This window comes from Sinocyclocheilus grahami, unplaced genomic scaffold, assembly GCF_001515645.1.
Source record: "Sinocyclocheilus grahami isolate Dianchi unplaced genomic scaffold, SAMN03320097.WGS_v1.1 scaffold181.1, whole genome shotgun sequence".
NCBI lineage: Eukaryota > Metazoa > Chordata > Actinopteri > Cypriniformes > Cyprinidae > Sinocyclocheilus > Sinocyclocheilus grahami.
Window position 1 is genome coordinate 1,423,712 of NW_015505360.1, and position 17,833 is coordinate 1,441,544.

General features: G+C 38.4%; 1 protein-coding gene across 1 annotated transcript; it reads left to right on the top strand.

The window, feature by feature from the left end:
• Nucleotides 1-1,205: 1,205 nt before the first annotated feature.
• akt3b (v-akt murine thymoma viral oncogene homolog 3b) lies at nucleotides 1,206-15,531 on the top strand. The gene is made up of 15 exons (XM_016284284.1): nucleotides 1,206-1,460; nucleotides 4,159-4,434; nucleotides 4,570-4,695; nucleotides 5,569-5,680; nucleotides 5,858-6,002; nucleotides 6,083-6,214; nucleotides 6,289-6,354; nucleotides 6,488-6,556; nucleotides 9,546-9,668; nucleotides 9,767-9,895; nucleotides 13,492-13,590; nucleotides 14,035-14,150; nucleotides 14,267-14,354; nucleotides 15,089-15,191; nucleotides 15,389-15,531. Exons 2-15 carry the CDS (start codon nucleotides 4,389-4,391, stop codon nucleotides 15,472-15,474), a joined length of 1,440 nt encoding a protein of 479 aa, XP_016139770.1. The 5' UTR covers nucleotides 1,206-1,460; nucleotides 4,159-4,388; the 3' UTR covers nucleotides 15,475-15,531.
• Nucleotides 15,532-17,833: the final 2,302 nt, after the last annotated feature.

A 17,833-nucleotide genomic window follows, 5' to 3' on the forward strand; every position in this document is an offset into this window, starting at 1 on the left:
ACTAGAGGGAGACATCCTGCAACTTTATATGTGAAGTCCTCATAAACTATGCACTCCACGTGCAGTCCAATCAAAAGATGCATGGAATTAGTTTATGAAAATTATTCCTCAGGTTTGTGACTGATTATTGGTGGTTATTCAAAGAGTAGTTTGAGTCTTAGTATTATTATTCTTTAGTGTCCTTTGTTTTGTGTATAGTTTAGATGTCTGCATTCATTAAACAAGACAAAGGGCCCCAAATCCTCACTCTGTCCCGGGATAGAGGCGAACTGCAGCTGGTGCATTTATTATTGTCCTCTTCATTTGAGGCATAATAAGTGATTTCTGGTGCTGTATATGAATATGAGGTCTCTTTTCGGTCGGTGGGAGGTACATAAAGCATGTATCATTCATATGTAGCGAGGCAAACAAAAGCCTGGCGAGCGACAAAACCAGGAAAAGGAGGAGGACGGGGGGCCTCCGGTAAAAACGGGTCCCGGTGTGATGTCGAGAGGGTTCCTCCTCCGTCCCACTGGCAGCGGCTGAATGGCTGGTTCTGGAGACGAAATTACGATTCCTACTATTGCGAAGGCTCAGCTCATTGATATTAATGAGGGCAGGCTGACGTTGCTCACCAAACTCCCAATGGCAAGGCTTCGTTTATGAATATTAATTAGCTCCTGCCGATGCTGTTTGGTAACCTTCAATGGCACTTTTTAAATATTAACAAGCCTAGCAGTGATTAAGCTTGTGCTCTTACAAGGATATACTTCAATGGCCATGGGTCAGAAAAAGAAAAAAAACATATATTATGCAATTATCAATATTATTAGGCACTCTCTTGTACATAAACTGAAATATTCTATCTCCAAACATTTTTATTTTAATTAAATTATTTTTCTATTAGATTGTGCAGTGTTTTTTTTTATCTTATATTAATATTTTTTATATTGCAATATTATATTATTTATATTAAAATGTTTCTAATGACATAATTTATAATAATGTAGTAAATGAACAGTTCTCTTGGTATTGGTAATATCATGTATACAATTTTAATAATAAAAAAGCATGTATTCTGGATGTTATTCAGCTCCAGCTGACATTGTTTGGTAATCTTCCAATGCGGAAGGTTTATCTTATGAATATTAATGAGCTGCCACTGAGTGAGCCAATGCCGACGCTCGCCTCATGAAAATTAAGAAGCAGACCTTCGCCGTAGTAGGATTCGGGCAAATTCAAGCGCTGGAGACGGGGTGCGCCGTCACCGCGCGTTCTGCATCGGGTTACGCCATTCATCCAGGATCATTCGGTTCACCGGCGTAACGAAAATGATGGCCACATCACGGGCGCGCGTGCCTCCGTCTTCCTCATGACCGACCGGCGGCGGCGGCAGCAGCAGCATCTGCGTGCGGGTTTGGGTTTGTCTCTTACCGGGCTGGCGTGGAACCGATCCCACCGTCTGGCGGAGCGTCTGCCAGGTACTGCGTGCTTCGTGTTGTTTATTTTTCCTCCATCAGCGAGCAGCATCACGGGCAAGGCCGAGCATCCGCGCTGGAGCATCACCGGCCGCCGGGCTGGGATGCTCCTCCTCGGCCTTGCCCGTGATGCTGCTGCTGCTGCTGCTGCTGGACGCATGAAGCGCTTCTTTTCATATCCAGAGCTATTTTTATATAAAGCACTGTAATATTCCATTATAAACACATTTAAACATCATCCTGCGTGGTATTATTGATGCGCATCCACCATTTTACGCATTTCGGGCAAATAGAAAACAAGCGCTCGCACACTTCACACACTTCACATCCTCCAGCCTACATGCATGTGTGTTTGTGTTGTTATCACACAGCCGTGTCATGCACAAACATCCATTTATGCTCATATGCTCGTTTGTGGCGAGCTGTCAGTGCGCTGTAAGTATTTATTATGATGGCGATGGATTATATAACAGCAGCACAATATGACACAAAGCCGCTGCTTCATTGTGCTTATTGTGATTTGTCATGTTAATTGCTGTCACATCCTTGTGTGTGTGTGTGTGATGCCCAACCGTGTCCACCATTGTTTTTGTTGACATTGGTTTGGGTGGCTTCTGTTGTTTAGGCATCTCGTTTTTCCTGACAACAGGAATTATGCATCAGTTTTATTAGATATGTTCTCGTATAAAGAATATGTTTTCATTTTCTGAATTTAAAGTCATTTTTATGTTTTTCTTGACTTTGTCAAAAATGTCTGTGGTGAAAATGGGGGGGGAAGCCTATAAAAAGGCAGATTTTATTATAATTTCGTTAAAAAAAAGCCGAATATTTAGTTTAAAATATTATTAATATTTAATCAAAACAAAACCTGTGTGGTGTAATCAGTGTGCAGGAAGCCAGTTGATGTCATGTGACAACAAAAATAAAAAGTACACAGCTGCTTTAGGCCTTCATGACTGTCATTAAAAATATCACATATTTTGTCCTTTTTATGAAATGTCATGTTTGCTTTAGCAGAAACAATAAGAAAGCATCTTGATATTTTTACTCAAAAATAGTTTTGTTTGCAAACAACATTTATTGCCTTGAATCTTTTCAAAAACAGTGATCAAGTTATATATTCTCACAGATATTCTGGGTGCAAGGAAAGTATACAGATGTGACGTGTGATGATGCTGTGTCTGTTGTTTTTTTCCATGCTGTGTGATGTCATGTATTTTATGTTAATTTAAGTCATGTATGAATGTTAATTTAAGAAAGGGAAGAAGTTGTGGATTATGGAGGACTCCTGCATATACAGCAGCAGCCAGATGCAGAGATGTTTAAATATAAAGAGTGTGAGGTGCCTGTGTTCCCATATGCACCAGCAGATTTATTATAGATGTGAGGATTGGTTCTAATGTTCTAACTTCCTGTTCTGAGGTTGATTCCAAGGTTCATGTTGATTCCTGAAAAGTCAATTCTAAAAATTCCAAGGTTGATTTTAAGGTTCTATGTTTGATTCTAAGATGACGGTGAATAGAAAGTGATAAATTCAAGATTTCAAGTCTGATTTTATTGCGTGGTTTCTTTGGAAGTTCCGAGGTTGTGAAGTGAGATGGTTGATTCTAAGGATGCAGGATTCTAAGACTGATATAGCTTGATTCTAAGATGATTCTTGACTGAAAGTGAGTTCTACATATTGTGAAATTCTGATTGTATTAGAATATCCTATGATTTCGATATTTCATTCTAAGGTTCAGCAGTTGATTCTAAGATTCATTCTTGGGTTGATGTCCTGTTGTTCATTATAGGGTTCTAAGATTGCTTGTAAACTTATCATTTTGATTTTAAGGTTCTTCAGTTGATCCTCAGATCAGGTTATAAGATTCTTCTGAGGTCCCTATGTTGATTTTGATTGTAGAAATCCAAGGTTGGCTCTGAGGCTGATTCTGAGCTTGATTCTGGGGTTCTAAGTGTGATTTAAGGTTGATTTTAAAGGTTCTATGTTCAATTCGAAAATGATGCTAAAGAAAACTGACAACGTTTTATTTTAAGATGATTGTCAGGTTGATTTCCAATGTGTAAAATAGCATGGTTCGTTCAAAAGAAGTACGATTCTAAAGTTGAATCTAAGATCATTTTAATAGGAATTCTATTTGAATGTGATTTCTGTTCATTGTAAAATTCAAATTTTGAATTGGATCCTAGTACTGTATGGATTTCATTTGTATTAATCTGTTGTTTCGGAGATGTTTTTAAAATGTATTCTGAGGTTGTGATGTTAATTCATTATGGGATTCTACAGCGTGTGTTCTCAGGAAAATTCTACATTGCTAGACTGATTCTGAGGTTCTGGTGTTGATTGTAACGTCATTGGGTTCATTATTGGGTTCTTTGATTTGGTTGTAAGATTGCAAGGTTGATTCTGAGATTCTGCATTTGATTATGTGGTTCTCCGATGAATTCTAAGGTTCTAAAGCCTCATAATGCCGAAGAAGCAGACAGAAACGGCTGTGTTTAGAATCATGCATAGCTTGAGCATCCAGTGTGAGAGAGGAAGAGAAGGCCACGGGAAGGGGCGGGAAATGTTTCCCTGCTCCTAACAATGACTTTATTTCTCATGGAAGTGTGTGTGTGGGAGAGGGGGAGAAGCGGAAGAGAATGACCCATGTGTGTGTGTGTGTGTGTGTGTTTTCTCTGCTTTGTTGTTTCCTTCCAGGCTGAGTCACCACTGGAGTCTGAAGGGTCGCAAGAGAGAGAGAGAGTGAGAGAGTGAAGGAGGAGGCTGAGGCGTTACATCACAACGTGGCAGAGAAAGTGAGAGGAAGAGTGTGAGAGAACTGGAGAGCAGAGCGAGACGGCCGTAAGGGAGAGCGAGGGAACAGGACAGATCCGCCAGCAGGAAGTCGAGCACTGGACTGACCCTTGAACTCTGACCTCAGAGCCAACATGAACGACCAGAACGTAGTGAAAGAGGGATGGGTGCAGAAAAGAGGTGAGAAACAACAGCATTGAAATATTGATGTTGATGTGTTATGCTGCTGTGACTGGGAATATCGCATGTTCTCTCATGCATGTTTCAGTGTTTTTCTGTGTGCCTGATCGTCTGGGGTTTTTGTTGGTTTTGCAGGTGAATACATTAAGAACTGGAGACCGCGGTACTTCCTGTTAAAGACGGATGGGTCGTTTATTGGATATAAGGAGAAGCCACAAGATGCCGATCTGGCATATCCGCTCAACAACTTCTCTGTGGCCAGTGAGTCTCTCTCATTATCAAACGCGTTTAAATGAAATCTAAACGGTGGAGTTTTATGGTTTTCAAACGTTTAGGTGCCACGGACCCCAAAACATGAGGATCTGTTTGAAGGCTCTTTCTGAAAATATAAAATATATATACACTTTATATACAGAGATATTATAGTTAACTATAACCATAAAAAAAAACATTTTTGTTACCTGAAATAAAATTCATGTTAATTGAAAAATTCATGTTAATTTCTTATATTTGCCATGGAAACATTCTCATTTTCATTTAATTGAGCTGAAATAAAAATGAATTAAAAAAAAATATATACATTTATATAAAAAAAAATTGATTAATTTTTTTTTAATTACTCAAAATAACTAAAACAAAAAACCTAAAACTAGTCAAATTAATAAAAACAAAAAATCAACCAATAATAAAAAACTACTTAATATTAATAAAAACTATAATAGTATCTCAATTATGCTAATATAACACTGCTTTATAATGACCCATTAATAATTTGATGATAAAAATATTATCAAGATGTATCAAATATTATGTGGAAAATATATACATTTATTAAAGTGTGATTTAATCTCATGACTTCCAACCAGTGTTAAGAGATAAGAATAAGATTGACTGATGTTTATTTGCCCTGCACTTTTTTAAATGTATGATATCAGTGTGTCGTGTTCTTGGTAAAGCCTTCAGATCCATTTGCTGTTCTCCAGATCCATGACTCACTTCATTCGAAGCAAACTGATTTAATTAGAGCGTCACGTGCTGATGTCATCAACGTGAGTCTGACTCTGTAATCTGAGATGATGACGACATCATTATTCCACATAAACATGCATCTTTCTTCTTCTTCTCATTCGTCAGAGTGCCAGCTGATGAAGACGGAGAGACCGAAGCCCAACACCTTCATCATCCGGTGTCTGCAGTGGACCACTGTGATCGAGCGCACGTTTCACGTGGACACGCCTGACGAGAGGTCCGACACGTCCAGATCGCGTTTCAAATCACGTTTAACACGCACTAGTGTTTAAATTAGTAATTTTTTGCAAAGAACTGTGATCACAGTTAATCTCAGTATGGTCACATATCAGCCGATTAATCGGCCTGGCCAATATATCACAACTGATCACACTCTTGTTTCCCTGGTAACCAGGGATGAGTGGGTCGAGGCCATTCAGATGGTGGCAGACAAGCTGGCCAAACAAGAAGAGGAAGGAATCCTGTGTAGCCCCATCTCTCAGATCGAAAACGTCAACGAGGAAGAGATGGACACGTCAACCAGTCATCACAAACGAAAGGTAGAGCCCGAGCCAGAGAGGCGGCTCGACGTGGTTTAACGCGCAGCTGCTCATTCTAACGTCTCTCTCTTGTTTGACAGACAATGAATGACTTTGACTATCTGAAGCTGCTGGGTAAAGGCACATTTGGGAAGGTGATTCTGGTGCGAGAGAAAGCCAGCGGCACATATTATGCAATGAAGATCCTGAAAAAGGAGGTTATTATTGCCAAGGTAAGAGAGGTGATTCTCTGAGAACGGACTGAACTGACAGCTGAAATGAACTTCTCTCTGTCTGTCTCTTTCAGGATGAAGTTGCTCACACGCTCACCGAGAGCAGAGTTCTGAAGAACACTAGGCATCCCTTTCTAACTGTGAGTGACGACATACCGGGATGCTTTTATCCACTCCGCAAACATTTAAAAAGAAACGTAATTCTTGTGATTTTCCCCCTAGAATTAAAAACGAAAAGATTAGTTTTGAATTGTTTGTTCTTTTTTTCTGCAGTCACTGAAGTACTCATTTCAGACGAAGGATCGTTTATGTTTTGTTATGGAGTACGTGAATGGAGGAGAGGTAAAATTGGTTTCCTTTTCAATTTTTAGAACTTTCGTTTGAAGCCGTTTTGACCTTGAACATTTGAACTTTCTTTCAAACGTTGTACAACTTACAAAATTTCTTTCTAGCTTTCACACTTTAAAATTTTTCACATTTTTGGTGTCTCTTTCAAACTATTATTTCCAAATATTGGAAATACATCTTTTCAAACTTAAGCCGCGTTTCCACCGAAATTACCCGGAACAATTGTACCAGGAACTTTTTTCCCCCCAGACCGGTTGCTGTCTGCATTACCATCGCGGTCTAAAGTACCGAGAAGATTAGGCAAATTGTCTGGTGACGTAGGTCTGCGCACGTTTCAATATCAAGTATGCAAATTTCGGACTTGCATCCTCGGTAGTTCGTCACAACTGATCACACTCTTGTTTCCCTGGTAACCAGGGATGAGTGGGTCGAGGCCATTCAGATGGTGGCAGACAAGCTGGCCAAACAGGAAGAGGAAGGAATCCTGTGTAGCCCCATCTCTCAGATCGAAAACGTCAACGAGGAAGAGATGGACACGTCAACCAGTCATCACAAACGAAAGGTAGAGCCCGAGCCAGAGAACTGGATCGACGTGGTTTAACGTGCAGCTGCTCATTCTGACGTCTCTCTCTTCTTTGACAGACAATGAATGACTTTGACTATCTGAAGCTGCTGGGTAAAGGCACATTTGGGAAGGTGATTCTGGTGCGAGAGAAAGCCAGCGGCACATATTATGCAATGAAGATCCTGAAAAAGGAGGTTATTATTGCCAAGGTAAGAGAGGTGATTCTCTGAGAACGGACTGAACTGACAGCTGAAATGAACTTCTCTCTGTCTGTCTCTTTCAGGATGAAGTTGCTCACACGCTCACCGAGAGCAGAGTTCTGAAGAACACTAGGCATCCCTTTCTAACTGTGAGTGACGACATACCGGGATGCTTTTATCCACTCCGCAAACATTTAAAAAGAAACGTAATTCTTGTGATTTTCCCCCTAGAATTAAAAACGAAAAGATTAGTTTTGAATTGTTTGTTCTTTTTTTCTGCAGTCACTGAAGTACTCATTTCAGACGAAGGATCGTTTATGTTTTGTTATGGAGTACGTGAATGGAGGAGAGGTAAAATTGGTTTCCTTTTCAATTTTTAGAACTTTCGTTTGAAGCCGTTTTGACCTTGAACATTTGAACTTTCTTTCAAACGTTGTACAACTTACAAAATTTCTTTCTAGCTTTCACACTTTAAAATTTTTCACATTTTTGGTGTCTCTTTCAAACTATTATTTCCAAATATTGGAAATACATCTTTTCAAACTTAAGCCGCGTTTCCACCGAAATTACCCGGAACAATTGTACCAGGAACTTTTTTCCCCCCAGACCGGTTGCTGTCTGCATTACCATCGCGGTCTAAAGTACCGAGAAGATTAGGCAAATTGTCTGGTGACGTAGGTCTGCGCACGTTTCAATATCAAGTATGCAAATTTCGGACTTGCATCCTCGGTAGTTCGGACTTCGCGAGTTCGACTCAGGAGTGTGAACTCCCGCGGACGGGACGACGCAAGTCTGGTAATTCTGCAAACAGCAGCGTACTTGATAACGTCAGTCAGCTCACCTTGGCTACTGCAGTTGTCCTCACTGTATTTACAATAAGACAAAATATATCAAACACCACTGCCCCTTTTCGTTTTCATTTAAACATATTAATAGCCGCAGAAATGTTCAGGGAACGTACATGGCCTACATTACAATGAAACGAAATGTTATATCAAACATTGCTTAAAATTGTTTTCATTTTAATTTGAACATATTAATAGATTAACAGAATAAAGACCAAAGTTTACCTGTTAAGATTTACCCAAAACAAATAATATCTTATGTTTATCCACTACAGAGACATCAGAGCCAGCGGCAAATGTCAGAAGGACTAGCCGAGTTGAGGCTGCTCTCATCGGGATACATGAGCACTGAGCGCCGGCTGATCGCGTGGAGCTCCCGTCTCCGAAATCGGCGAAGCACATTTTCAAATAGGCGCTGTTTTTATAAATAAACTGCAGATTTGAGTTTTAAACAACTACATTCTCGCCTGAAATACTTTTAAAACTACATTTCATGACACAATAACAGTAATATTTTTTTAAAATATGCAAATGGTGTTTGAAATACAATGCTGCGTGAACTCAACCAATCAGCATGTTCAGCGCTCAAGTCCCACCCCCGAAAGTTCCGGACCTTTGAGAAAGTACTACCTCGCGCGCAGGGACTTTCTGAGGAGCAATTTTTTACCCCGGAACTTTATTTAGATCCTGATTCCTGCGGTGGAAACACACCGAGTACCGGCCCAAAGTCCCTAGTTCCTGGGGAAAGTTCCTGCAGTGGAAACGCGGCTTTACAAACTCTTCAAATTAAGAATTTTATTTCTTCAGAACATTTTCAAACTCGTGAAATTTCGCTCCAGTATTCTAACTTTCTTTTAAAATTACTTATACAAAATTTTCTTTTGAACTTTCTAACATTTTTTTGAAACATTTCCAAACTTTCAAAATTTCTTTCCAGCTTTCAGAATTCTTTCAAACTGTCTTTTCAAATTTTGAATTTATTTCCGGACATGTTCAAACTTACAAATTGTAACAACTTTTGATCTTAAACACATTTTGAAGCATGTGAAATGTCCTTTTGACCTTCTAACCTTTTGAACTTTCTTTTGAAATTTCTCTCTAAACTTTGAACTTTTTCAAATTTCAAATTCCTTTCCAGCTTTCAAACTTTACTTATTTTTTTCCCAAACTGTTCATCTTTCTCTCCATATTTCAAACCTCATTTAAAACATTTTCAAGCTTTTTCTTTCCAACTTTTGATTTTCCTTTCAAACATTTCCAAACTTTTGAAATTTCCTTGCTTTATTCCGATGTCTCTTTCTCAGTGTGTGTGGGTGTGCTGCACGTTTGGATTTGCGAGTTCTGAATATTCCTCTTTTTAATTGTCATTGCAGCTGTTTTTTCATTTGTCGAGAGAGCGCGTATTTTCAGAGGATAGAACCCGTTTCTACGGCGCTGAAATCGTTTCTGCGTTGGATTACTTGCACTCTGCGAAGATTGTTTACCGTGACCTGAAGGTGAACAGAACACACAGACCAATATCAACGTTTTCACCCTAAAAACCTCAATTTTGGCATTATCAGCGGACCGTAAAATGTGTGTGTGATTTGTCCAGCTGGAAAACCTGATGTTGGATAAGGACGGTCACATAAAGATCACTGATTTCGGCCTGTGTAAGGAGGGCATCACAGACACGGCCACCATGAAAACGTTCTGCGGGACCCCGGAGTATCTGGCCCCTGAGGTACGGGACACAAATGCGTCAGGGATGTTTTATCTTTTTAAACACAGCACAGGAAGCACACACACTGGGTTAAATTTAATATAGTTGACAGTTTAATCTCCGTCTGTCACAGTCGGAACAGGTTAGCAGGAACAGGGTCACACTTTAGCTGTGCTTTTCTAGCATCCGTACAGAAATAGACAAACAGCAGGCTGTAGACAAGACTGAGCAGCTCACGGGTAAAAATAGAGTGATCAGACAGTGACCCGCTGCCCATTTTCATTGCTGTTTAACTCCATTTTAATAATCAAATAAGAGTACAGCATGTATAATAAACCATGGTGTTGCATATGGATGCTGTAATGCTGATGACTCATGCTGATGGCATGATCATAACTGTATGATGTAATCATATATCAGGCTGTTTTTCCATCATCGGAGTCATTTATCTAGGTTGGTGGCTCTCAGAATGGGACATGATTGATTATTGCTATTGAAGGGAAATCTGCAAACGACTGCCAATAGTTGTTAGGGCTGGGTTTTGACACAAATTTCACGATTCGATTCGATTCTCATTCACAAGCTTGCGATTCGATTACCAATTCGATTCGATTCAATATCGATTATTTTGGATAGGCTATAGTACAGGTACAGTAGGCTACATGCCCAATTTTCTCAAGGAAAAAAAAATCTCTCAACTAATGCTGTAAAATATGCATGAGAGTCAGTTGGTACTAGCTACATTACTATAATATTGAAGGTTAAAACTGATTTGTAGGCTACACAACTGCTAAAATGACACTTAATTAAGTTTTTTAAATAATAAAGTTACAATTACATAATAATATTTCTACTTCAATTGTTTTTTTATCATACTATAAACTTTTAAATGGTGGCTGTCATAAAACTTGATGGATTTATTCGAACATAAATTAAACACTGAAGAACAGTAAAAATTATAATGCAAATGTTATATGGTGCATATATTTAGCAACATGCCCTTCTCTACAGTTAATTTTTCTAGCTGACTAATGATTTTATGGTCACGAAATATGTTTTTCTGTGGTAAATGTGACGTTACGTGAAATTGTTTACAAGCCGTTATATTGACGTCTGAAACACTAATTGAGCGATTACATGAGACAGGATATGGATTGTAAAGTTGTACTCTTCTTTTAACTTACCTTCGGATGTTTAGTCATGTTTATTTTGTGTTGAAGCTGGTATTAATGTGGAGGAGATGATTAGCTAATGCGCGCCTCGCGCTACAGCGATCTGTCACTCCACATTAAACAGCGCCAAAACGGCATTTATTGTTTGAATACTGCAATACAATGGACAGAATTTGAAATCTGAGACTTTGTTTCATATTAAAAGTACCAACGCACAATGCTTATTGCGATTTATTGGATGGGAAGTGCCCTTCAATGTTCCGTACATTAACTGAAAACAGGCTAGACTAATCGATTCTCGGGATTTAAGAATCGATATCGTTCCGTAAAAATGAGAATCGATTAAAATCCAGATATCTATATTTTTTACCCAGCCCTAATAGTTATTAATCCAGTATTCGTATTAATGACATTATTGATCAGGTTTTGAGAGATAATATAATTGTTTCTGGATCAGCCATTGGAGAGTAATATAACTTGATTGTTGTTCAGGTATCTGAGGATAATGATCAGATGTCAGAGGATAATATGACTGATCATGGATCAGATATTAAGATAACGTATGTCCATAACTGATTTTTGAGCAGGTATTGGAGGATATTGTGATTGTTGATGAAGAATTGGAAGATATGAATGTGATTTGTGATCAGTTAATGGAGGATAATATAATTATTAATGAAAAACTGGGAGATGTTCATGTGATATTTGATTGGTTATTAGAGACGAATATAATTATTAATGAAGAACTGGAAGACATTTGTGTGATATTTGATTGATTATTGGAGGTTAATATAGTTATTAATGAAGATTAGAAGATATTTATGTCATTTTGATCAGTTATTGGAGGCTAATATAATTATTGTTAAAGAATTGGAAGATATTCGTGTGATATTTGATGGGTTATTGGTGGCAAATAGAATTATTAATGAAGAACTGTAAGATATTATTGTGACTTATTTAAAGGAGACATATCATGCCACTTTTTACAATTTGTAATATAAGTCTCTGGTGTTCCCAGAATGTGTCTGTGAAGTTTCAGCTCAAAATACTCCACAGATCATTTATTATATCATTTTGAAAATGCCTATTTTGAGTGGAAGCAGAAACACGCTGTTTTTCGGGCCTGTCTCTTTAAATGCAAATGAGCTGCTGCTCCCCGCCCCCTTTTCCAGAATAGAGCTGTGCCATTACAGCTCAGACCTGCTAAAAAACATCTGTTTTGGTTCTGATTATCATGTTTATCACACTGAAATCATGCGTTTTAAACCATATGAGTTTAAACTTCTGGTATACGGTTTTCTGAGTGCACACATCCGAAGCACACGGAGAGAAAGCGGCTCTCACAGCATGTGAGTACTAAACTAAGCTCTCATTCACACACAAGTTTACGTTAAAAACACACATGGTTATGTGTGTGAAGGTAAACCGCTGGGAAATAAATCACATGTTTATTTTAGATCTTTGTGGCAACAGCAATATACAGTAAATAAATCAATAAATTTGTTGTCTCCTCTTGAGGCTGGGACTCTAAACGGTGCTCTGTGCTCGTCTCTGCAGCCAAAGACAGAACCGTTAGCATGTTTTGCTCAAACTTTTGCCATGGCATTAGAGCTAGTACACCGTTGTCGCTTGCAAAAACACAATAACAGGGCCCTGGGTGTAAACGTACAGATTAAGGGGCGGTAATATTATAATGAGATCCCTTTGCCACGTCACCAAGGGAGCGAAATCAGACGCGCTCGTTTTCTCAGACGCTTGCAGAAAAAGGCTTCCCAAAACAAAGTTACTGGGTTAATCTTTTTCACGTTTCCTTGATTGGTAGATGCACCGGGGACCTGATTATAGCACTTAAAACCTGGAAAAGTCAGATTTTCATGATATGTCACCTTTAAGGTATTAGATAATAATGTGATGTGATTGTTAATCAAGTATGTTATAGAGTATGGATCAATTGTTGGAGGATAAATTATTCTGATTAGTTATAAAATTAATTTATTGTTGCATCGCTTGACAAAGGCGTGCAGGCGAGCAATTTTATTCATTTTTGATCAGGCATTTGAGAATGATATGACAGGATATGCCTAATGGTTAGAGTCGGACTCGTAACCCAAAGGTTGCGGGTTCGAGTCTCGTGCCAGCAGTGATTGTAGGTGGGGGGAGTGAATGTACGGCGCTCTCTCTCACCTTCAATACCACGACTGAGGTGCCCTTGAGCAAGGCACCGAACCCCCAACTGCTCCCCGGGCGCCGCAGCATAAATGGCTGCCCACTGCTCCGGGTGTGTGTTCACGGTGTGTGTGTGTGTGTTCACGGTGTGTGTGTGCACTTTGGATGGGATAAATGCAGAGCACTAATTCCGAGTATGGGTCACCATACTTGACCACATGTCACGTCACTTTTGTTTTTGTATGATTGATCTGAGTGTACCGTGGTTTTATCGATCAGGTTTTGGAGGACAATGATTACGGGAGAGCGGTGGACTGGTGGGGTCTGGGAGTCGTTATGTATGAGATGATGTGTGGACGCCTGCCCTTTTATAATCAGGTATGACTCACTCTAACTCTAACAACACACAATAATAAACAACATTTCATCTCTAAGATTTTTAAATGTTTTTAAAAGCCTCTTTTGCTCACCAAAGCTGTATTTGTTCGATCAAAAATACATTAAAAACAGTGATATTATGAAATATTTTTACAATTTAAAAGAACTGTTTTCTATGTGAATATACAGTATGTTAAAATGTAATTTATTCCTGTGCTCAAAGCTGAATTTTCAGTATCATTACTCCAGTCTTCAGTGTCACATGATCTTCAGAAATCACTCTAATATACTGGTTTCCTGCTCAAAAAACATTTCTCAGTGTTGAAAACAGTTGTGCTGCTTCATATTTTTGTGGAAACCATGATGCATTTTTTTTAGGATTCACTAATTCAAGTTCAAAAGAAGAACATTTATTTGAAATAGAAATTTCTTTACTGTCTTCAGGACCATGAGAAGCTGTTTGAACTGATTCTGATGGAAGAGATCAAGTTTCCCAGAACCCTCTCTGCAGACGCCAAGTCTTTACTGTCTGGATTACTCATCAAAGACCCCAATAAGAGGTTGGTGTGTGAATGTGTGATCCAAAGCTCATTTTAGCAGGAGAACACCAGATTAAAACTATTTGTGTATCATGTGAGACCTGAATGAATATGAATCTGCGGTTTATTCTCTGAAGGCTCGGAGGAGGTCCGGATGATGCTAAGGAAATCATGAGACACAGTTTCTTCACTACAGTGGACTGGCAGGACGTCTATGACAAAAAGGTATGAGTGCACTTGCAATGGAAATCTATGGGCTGAGACATTTGAAAGGGTTCAAAAGCAGAAACATAACAACATTGTTCAGAAGTTTGGGGTCAGTAAGACCTGGCCTATACAAGGCCAACAGAAAAACATGCTGGTAAGAGTGCTTTCCAGTAAGAAGCACTTCAGACATAGTTGAAAATGCATTTGTCAGGACTCATGGGATCTTATCAAAAACAATCCAAATTGCAAACTAAATCCAACCCTGGATATTTGATATAATTTCGAAATGAGTGTGCGAACCCGCAACCTCATACCCAAACGTATCATGCGTTTCACTAACTGGCAGTACGCCTTCACTGGCGTCATTTATATTATCACAATATATTTTCCATAGTGTCTTCATTTACTGCTCAACCAGGGTTGATTGCCCAGCAGCCGCATCACATTATTGGTTTGAATCACTGAAAACTCAGCTTTGCATCACAGGAATAAATTACATTTTACAACAGATTCTCATAGAAAACAGTTATTTTGAATTGAAAAAATATTTCACAATATTACTGTTTTTACTGTATTTTTGAGCACATAAATGCAGCCTTGGTGAGCATAAGAGGCTTCTTTCAAAAACATTAGAAATCATACCAACCCCATAGTGTATTTTTGTTAAAGCGAGTTTTTGTTCATTCATTCGAACATGATTATGTATAATAAGCTGCTTGCTTTCTGGTCCTCTCGTCACATCTCTTGTCCAGCTGGTACCGCCGTTCATGCCGCAGGTCTCGTCTGAAACCGACACCAGGTATTTCGACGAGGAGTTCACGGCGCAGACTATCACCATCACCCCTCCGGAGAAGTGTGAGTGCGCCGTTTCCCTCCCTCTCTCTCTCTTTTCCTGTAGACTGGCTCCTCGTGCCACAGGAAGTGGAAGTACACAATGAAAAAAATGCATGAAGCGTATCATTGTGAAAATCTGTGCAGTGCTAGGAAATTCCATTTTCATTAGAGCACCGTGTGCGTAACCTAACGTGTCCCTCTCTCTTCCTCCCCCGCAGACGACGAGGACGGGATGGACTCGGCTGATAGCGAACGGAGACCACATTTCCCACAATTCTCGTATTCGGCCAGCGGGCGGGAGTGACCGTCATCAAATAACGCCATTTAAGGAGCCATCCTAGAAAGAGCCCCCTCTCTCTCTCTCTCTCTCTCTCTCTCTCTCTCTCTCTCTCTCTCTTCCCTTTGTTTAATTACAGATAGTCATAGCGAGTCATTTTTATTTCTTTCTGTTCGTTTTTTTTTGTGAGAGAGCCCCCTCTCTCTCTCTCTCTCTCTCTCTCTCTCTCTCTCTCTCTCTCTCCTCCGTTTAATTACCGATAGTCATAGCGAGTCATTTTTATTGCTTTCTGTTCGTTTTTTTTTGTGAGACTTAAAAGGGGTTTTGCACAGTTGGGTGAGACTTGAGCTGGTCGACCCACGTTAAAAGTCTTGTACACTTTCAGCTTGTTGTTTACAGATCATGGACAGTGTTTTTTGGGGAATATGATCAGTATTGTTGAAGACCTGGAGGGTTTTATTTTTTATTTTTTTGCACTCGTTTAAAAGAGCCGTTGTGGGGAACAAACCAAAAATGTTGCCTTATGTGTGTGGAACTCATCAGACAGACATGTAGTTAGACGCAGCAGTAGATCTGTTCCTGTGAGGCTCACAAATATAATTTTGTTCTTGCATTTTTTAACACACACACAAACACATCCTCCGTCTGAGGTGTTGAAGAGTTCCGTTCCTTGTTCGTGTTTTTGGTAAATGATGAAAACGAAGAAAGTGGGAAAAATGGACTCGAGTGTTAATATTTGCATTTCTCTTTTAGTTTTATCCTCACGCGTTGATATGAAGGTTTCAGTTTAAATACACAACCATACAACAAACTGTCGTTACTGTAAAAGTCTCTCAGGCAATTCAGAGCACAAGTGTGAATCTCACGAAACCTCCCAAGAACATGCCTAGAGTCGTATTTCACTGCAAAACCATAAATAAAAAAATATTTTGCATGAGGAAAATTTTGCATATTTTTAGGATCATTGAGATGTTTTGCATTGCTACTCTGATGCAAGAAAAGTCTCTTTCTCGTTACTGTAATTACAGAAAAATTTTATGTCTTTATTAGTAGTAGTAGTAGTAGTATTGTTATAAACCGTGTATAATAATAATATATCAAATGTTATTTAAATAATATTTAAATATATATAACATTTCAATTAGTTTACATTAATTTACTATATTCGTTAATGTGAACTAACAAAGAAAAACCATTCAACAGCATTTATTAATCTTAGTTGATCTTAATTTTAGCTAGGGCTGCACAATTAATCGAATTTCTAATCGCGATTACAATTATGGATGCCACAATTACGTAATCGTTCAAAGCGGCACTTATGTTATTCTGCGTGCTTAAGATATGTTTTTTCTTTTTACATGTTATCTTAAGGGTTTTCCCACTGTTTTAGTTTTAGTATAACATTATAATACCATTAATATTTTTACTTTTTTATAATTTAAAGAAACCAATCCAATGTATATTTGACATTTGAGGCTTAATACTATAGAAAAGCACTAAAGGTTTTTCAGTAAGTGTTTTCAGCTTGTTTATTTTCATATAAAAATTCGGCATGCAGTTGCATCAAACAATGGTATGAACATCATTCAATGTAAATTGTGATAATCGTAATTAATAATCGCAATTACAATTTCAAGGGAATAATCGACAATTATGATTTTGGTCATAATCGTGCATCCCTAATTTTAGCATTTACTAATACATTGTTAAAATTAAAAGTTGTATTTGTTAACATTAGTTAATGCACTGTAACTAACATGAACAAACAATGAACAACTATTTTCATTAAAACTGATAAAGATGATAAAATGTTGTAAAAATATATTGCTCACTGTCAGTTCATGTTAGTTAATACATTAACTAATGTTAATCTTATTGTAAAATGTATTTTTATCCTGGCGGTATATGTTGTACTGACTTGGATGATTCAAATAAATATTTAGTAATTTTATTATTATTATTATTTTATTAAGTTGTCTATAATGGAAATCAGCAGAAAGTAATGGGGGGAAAAAATGCTGCTCAAGTGCTGCTAAGTAAAACATTCAGATTAATTACAATAATTAGAAAATGTTCCCCCTATTATGGAAAATTAAATTTAAAGACATCGTTGTCTTAAAGGAACACTCCACTATTTTTGAAAATAGGCTCATTTTCCAACTCCCCTAGAGTTAAACAGTTGAGTTTTACCGTTTTCGAATCCATTCAGCCGATCTCCGGGTCTGGCGGTAGCACTTTTAGCTGTAGCTTAGCATAGATCATTGAATCTGATTAGACCGTTAGCATCTCGCTCAAAGATGACCAAAGAATTTCTATATTTTTCCTATTTAAAACTTGACTCTTCTGTAGTTACATCGTCTACTAAGACCGACGGAAAATTAAAAGT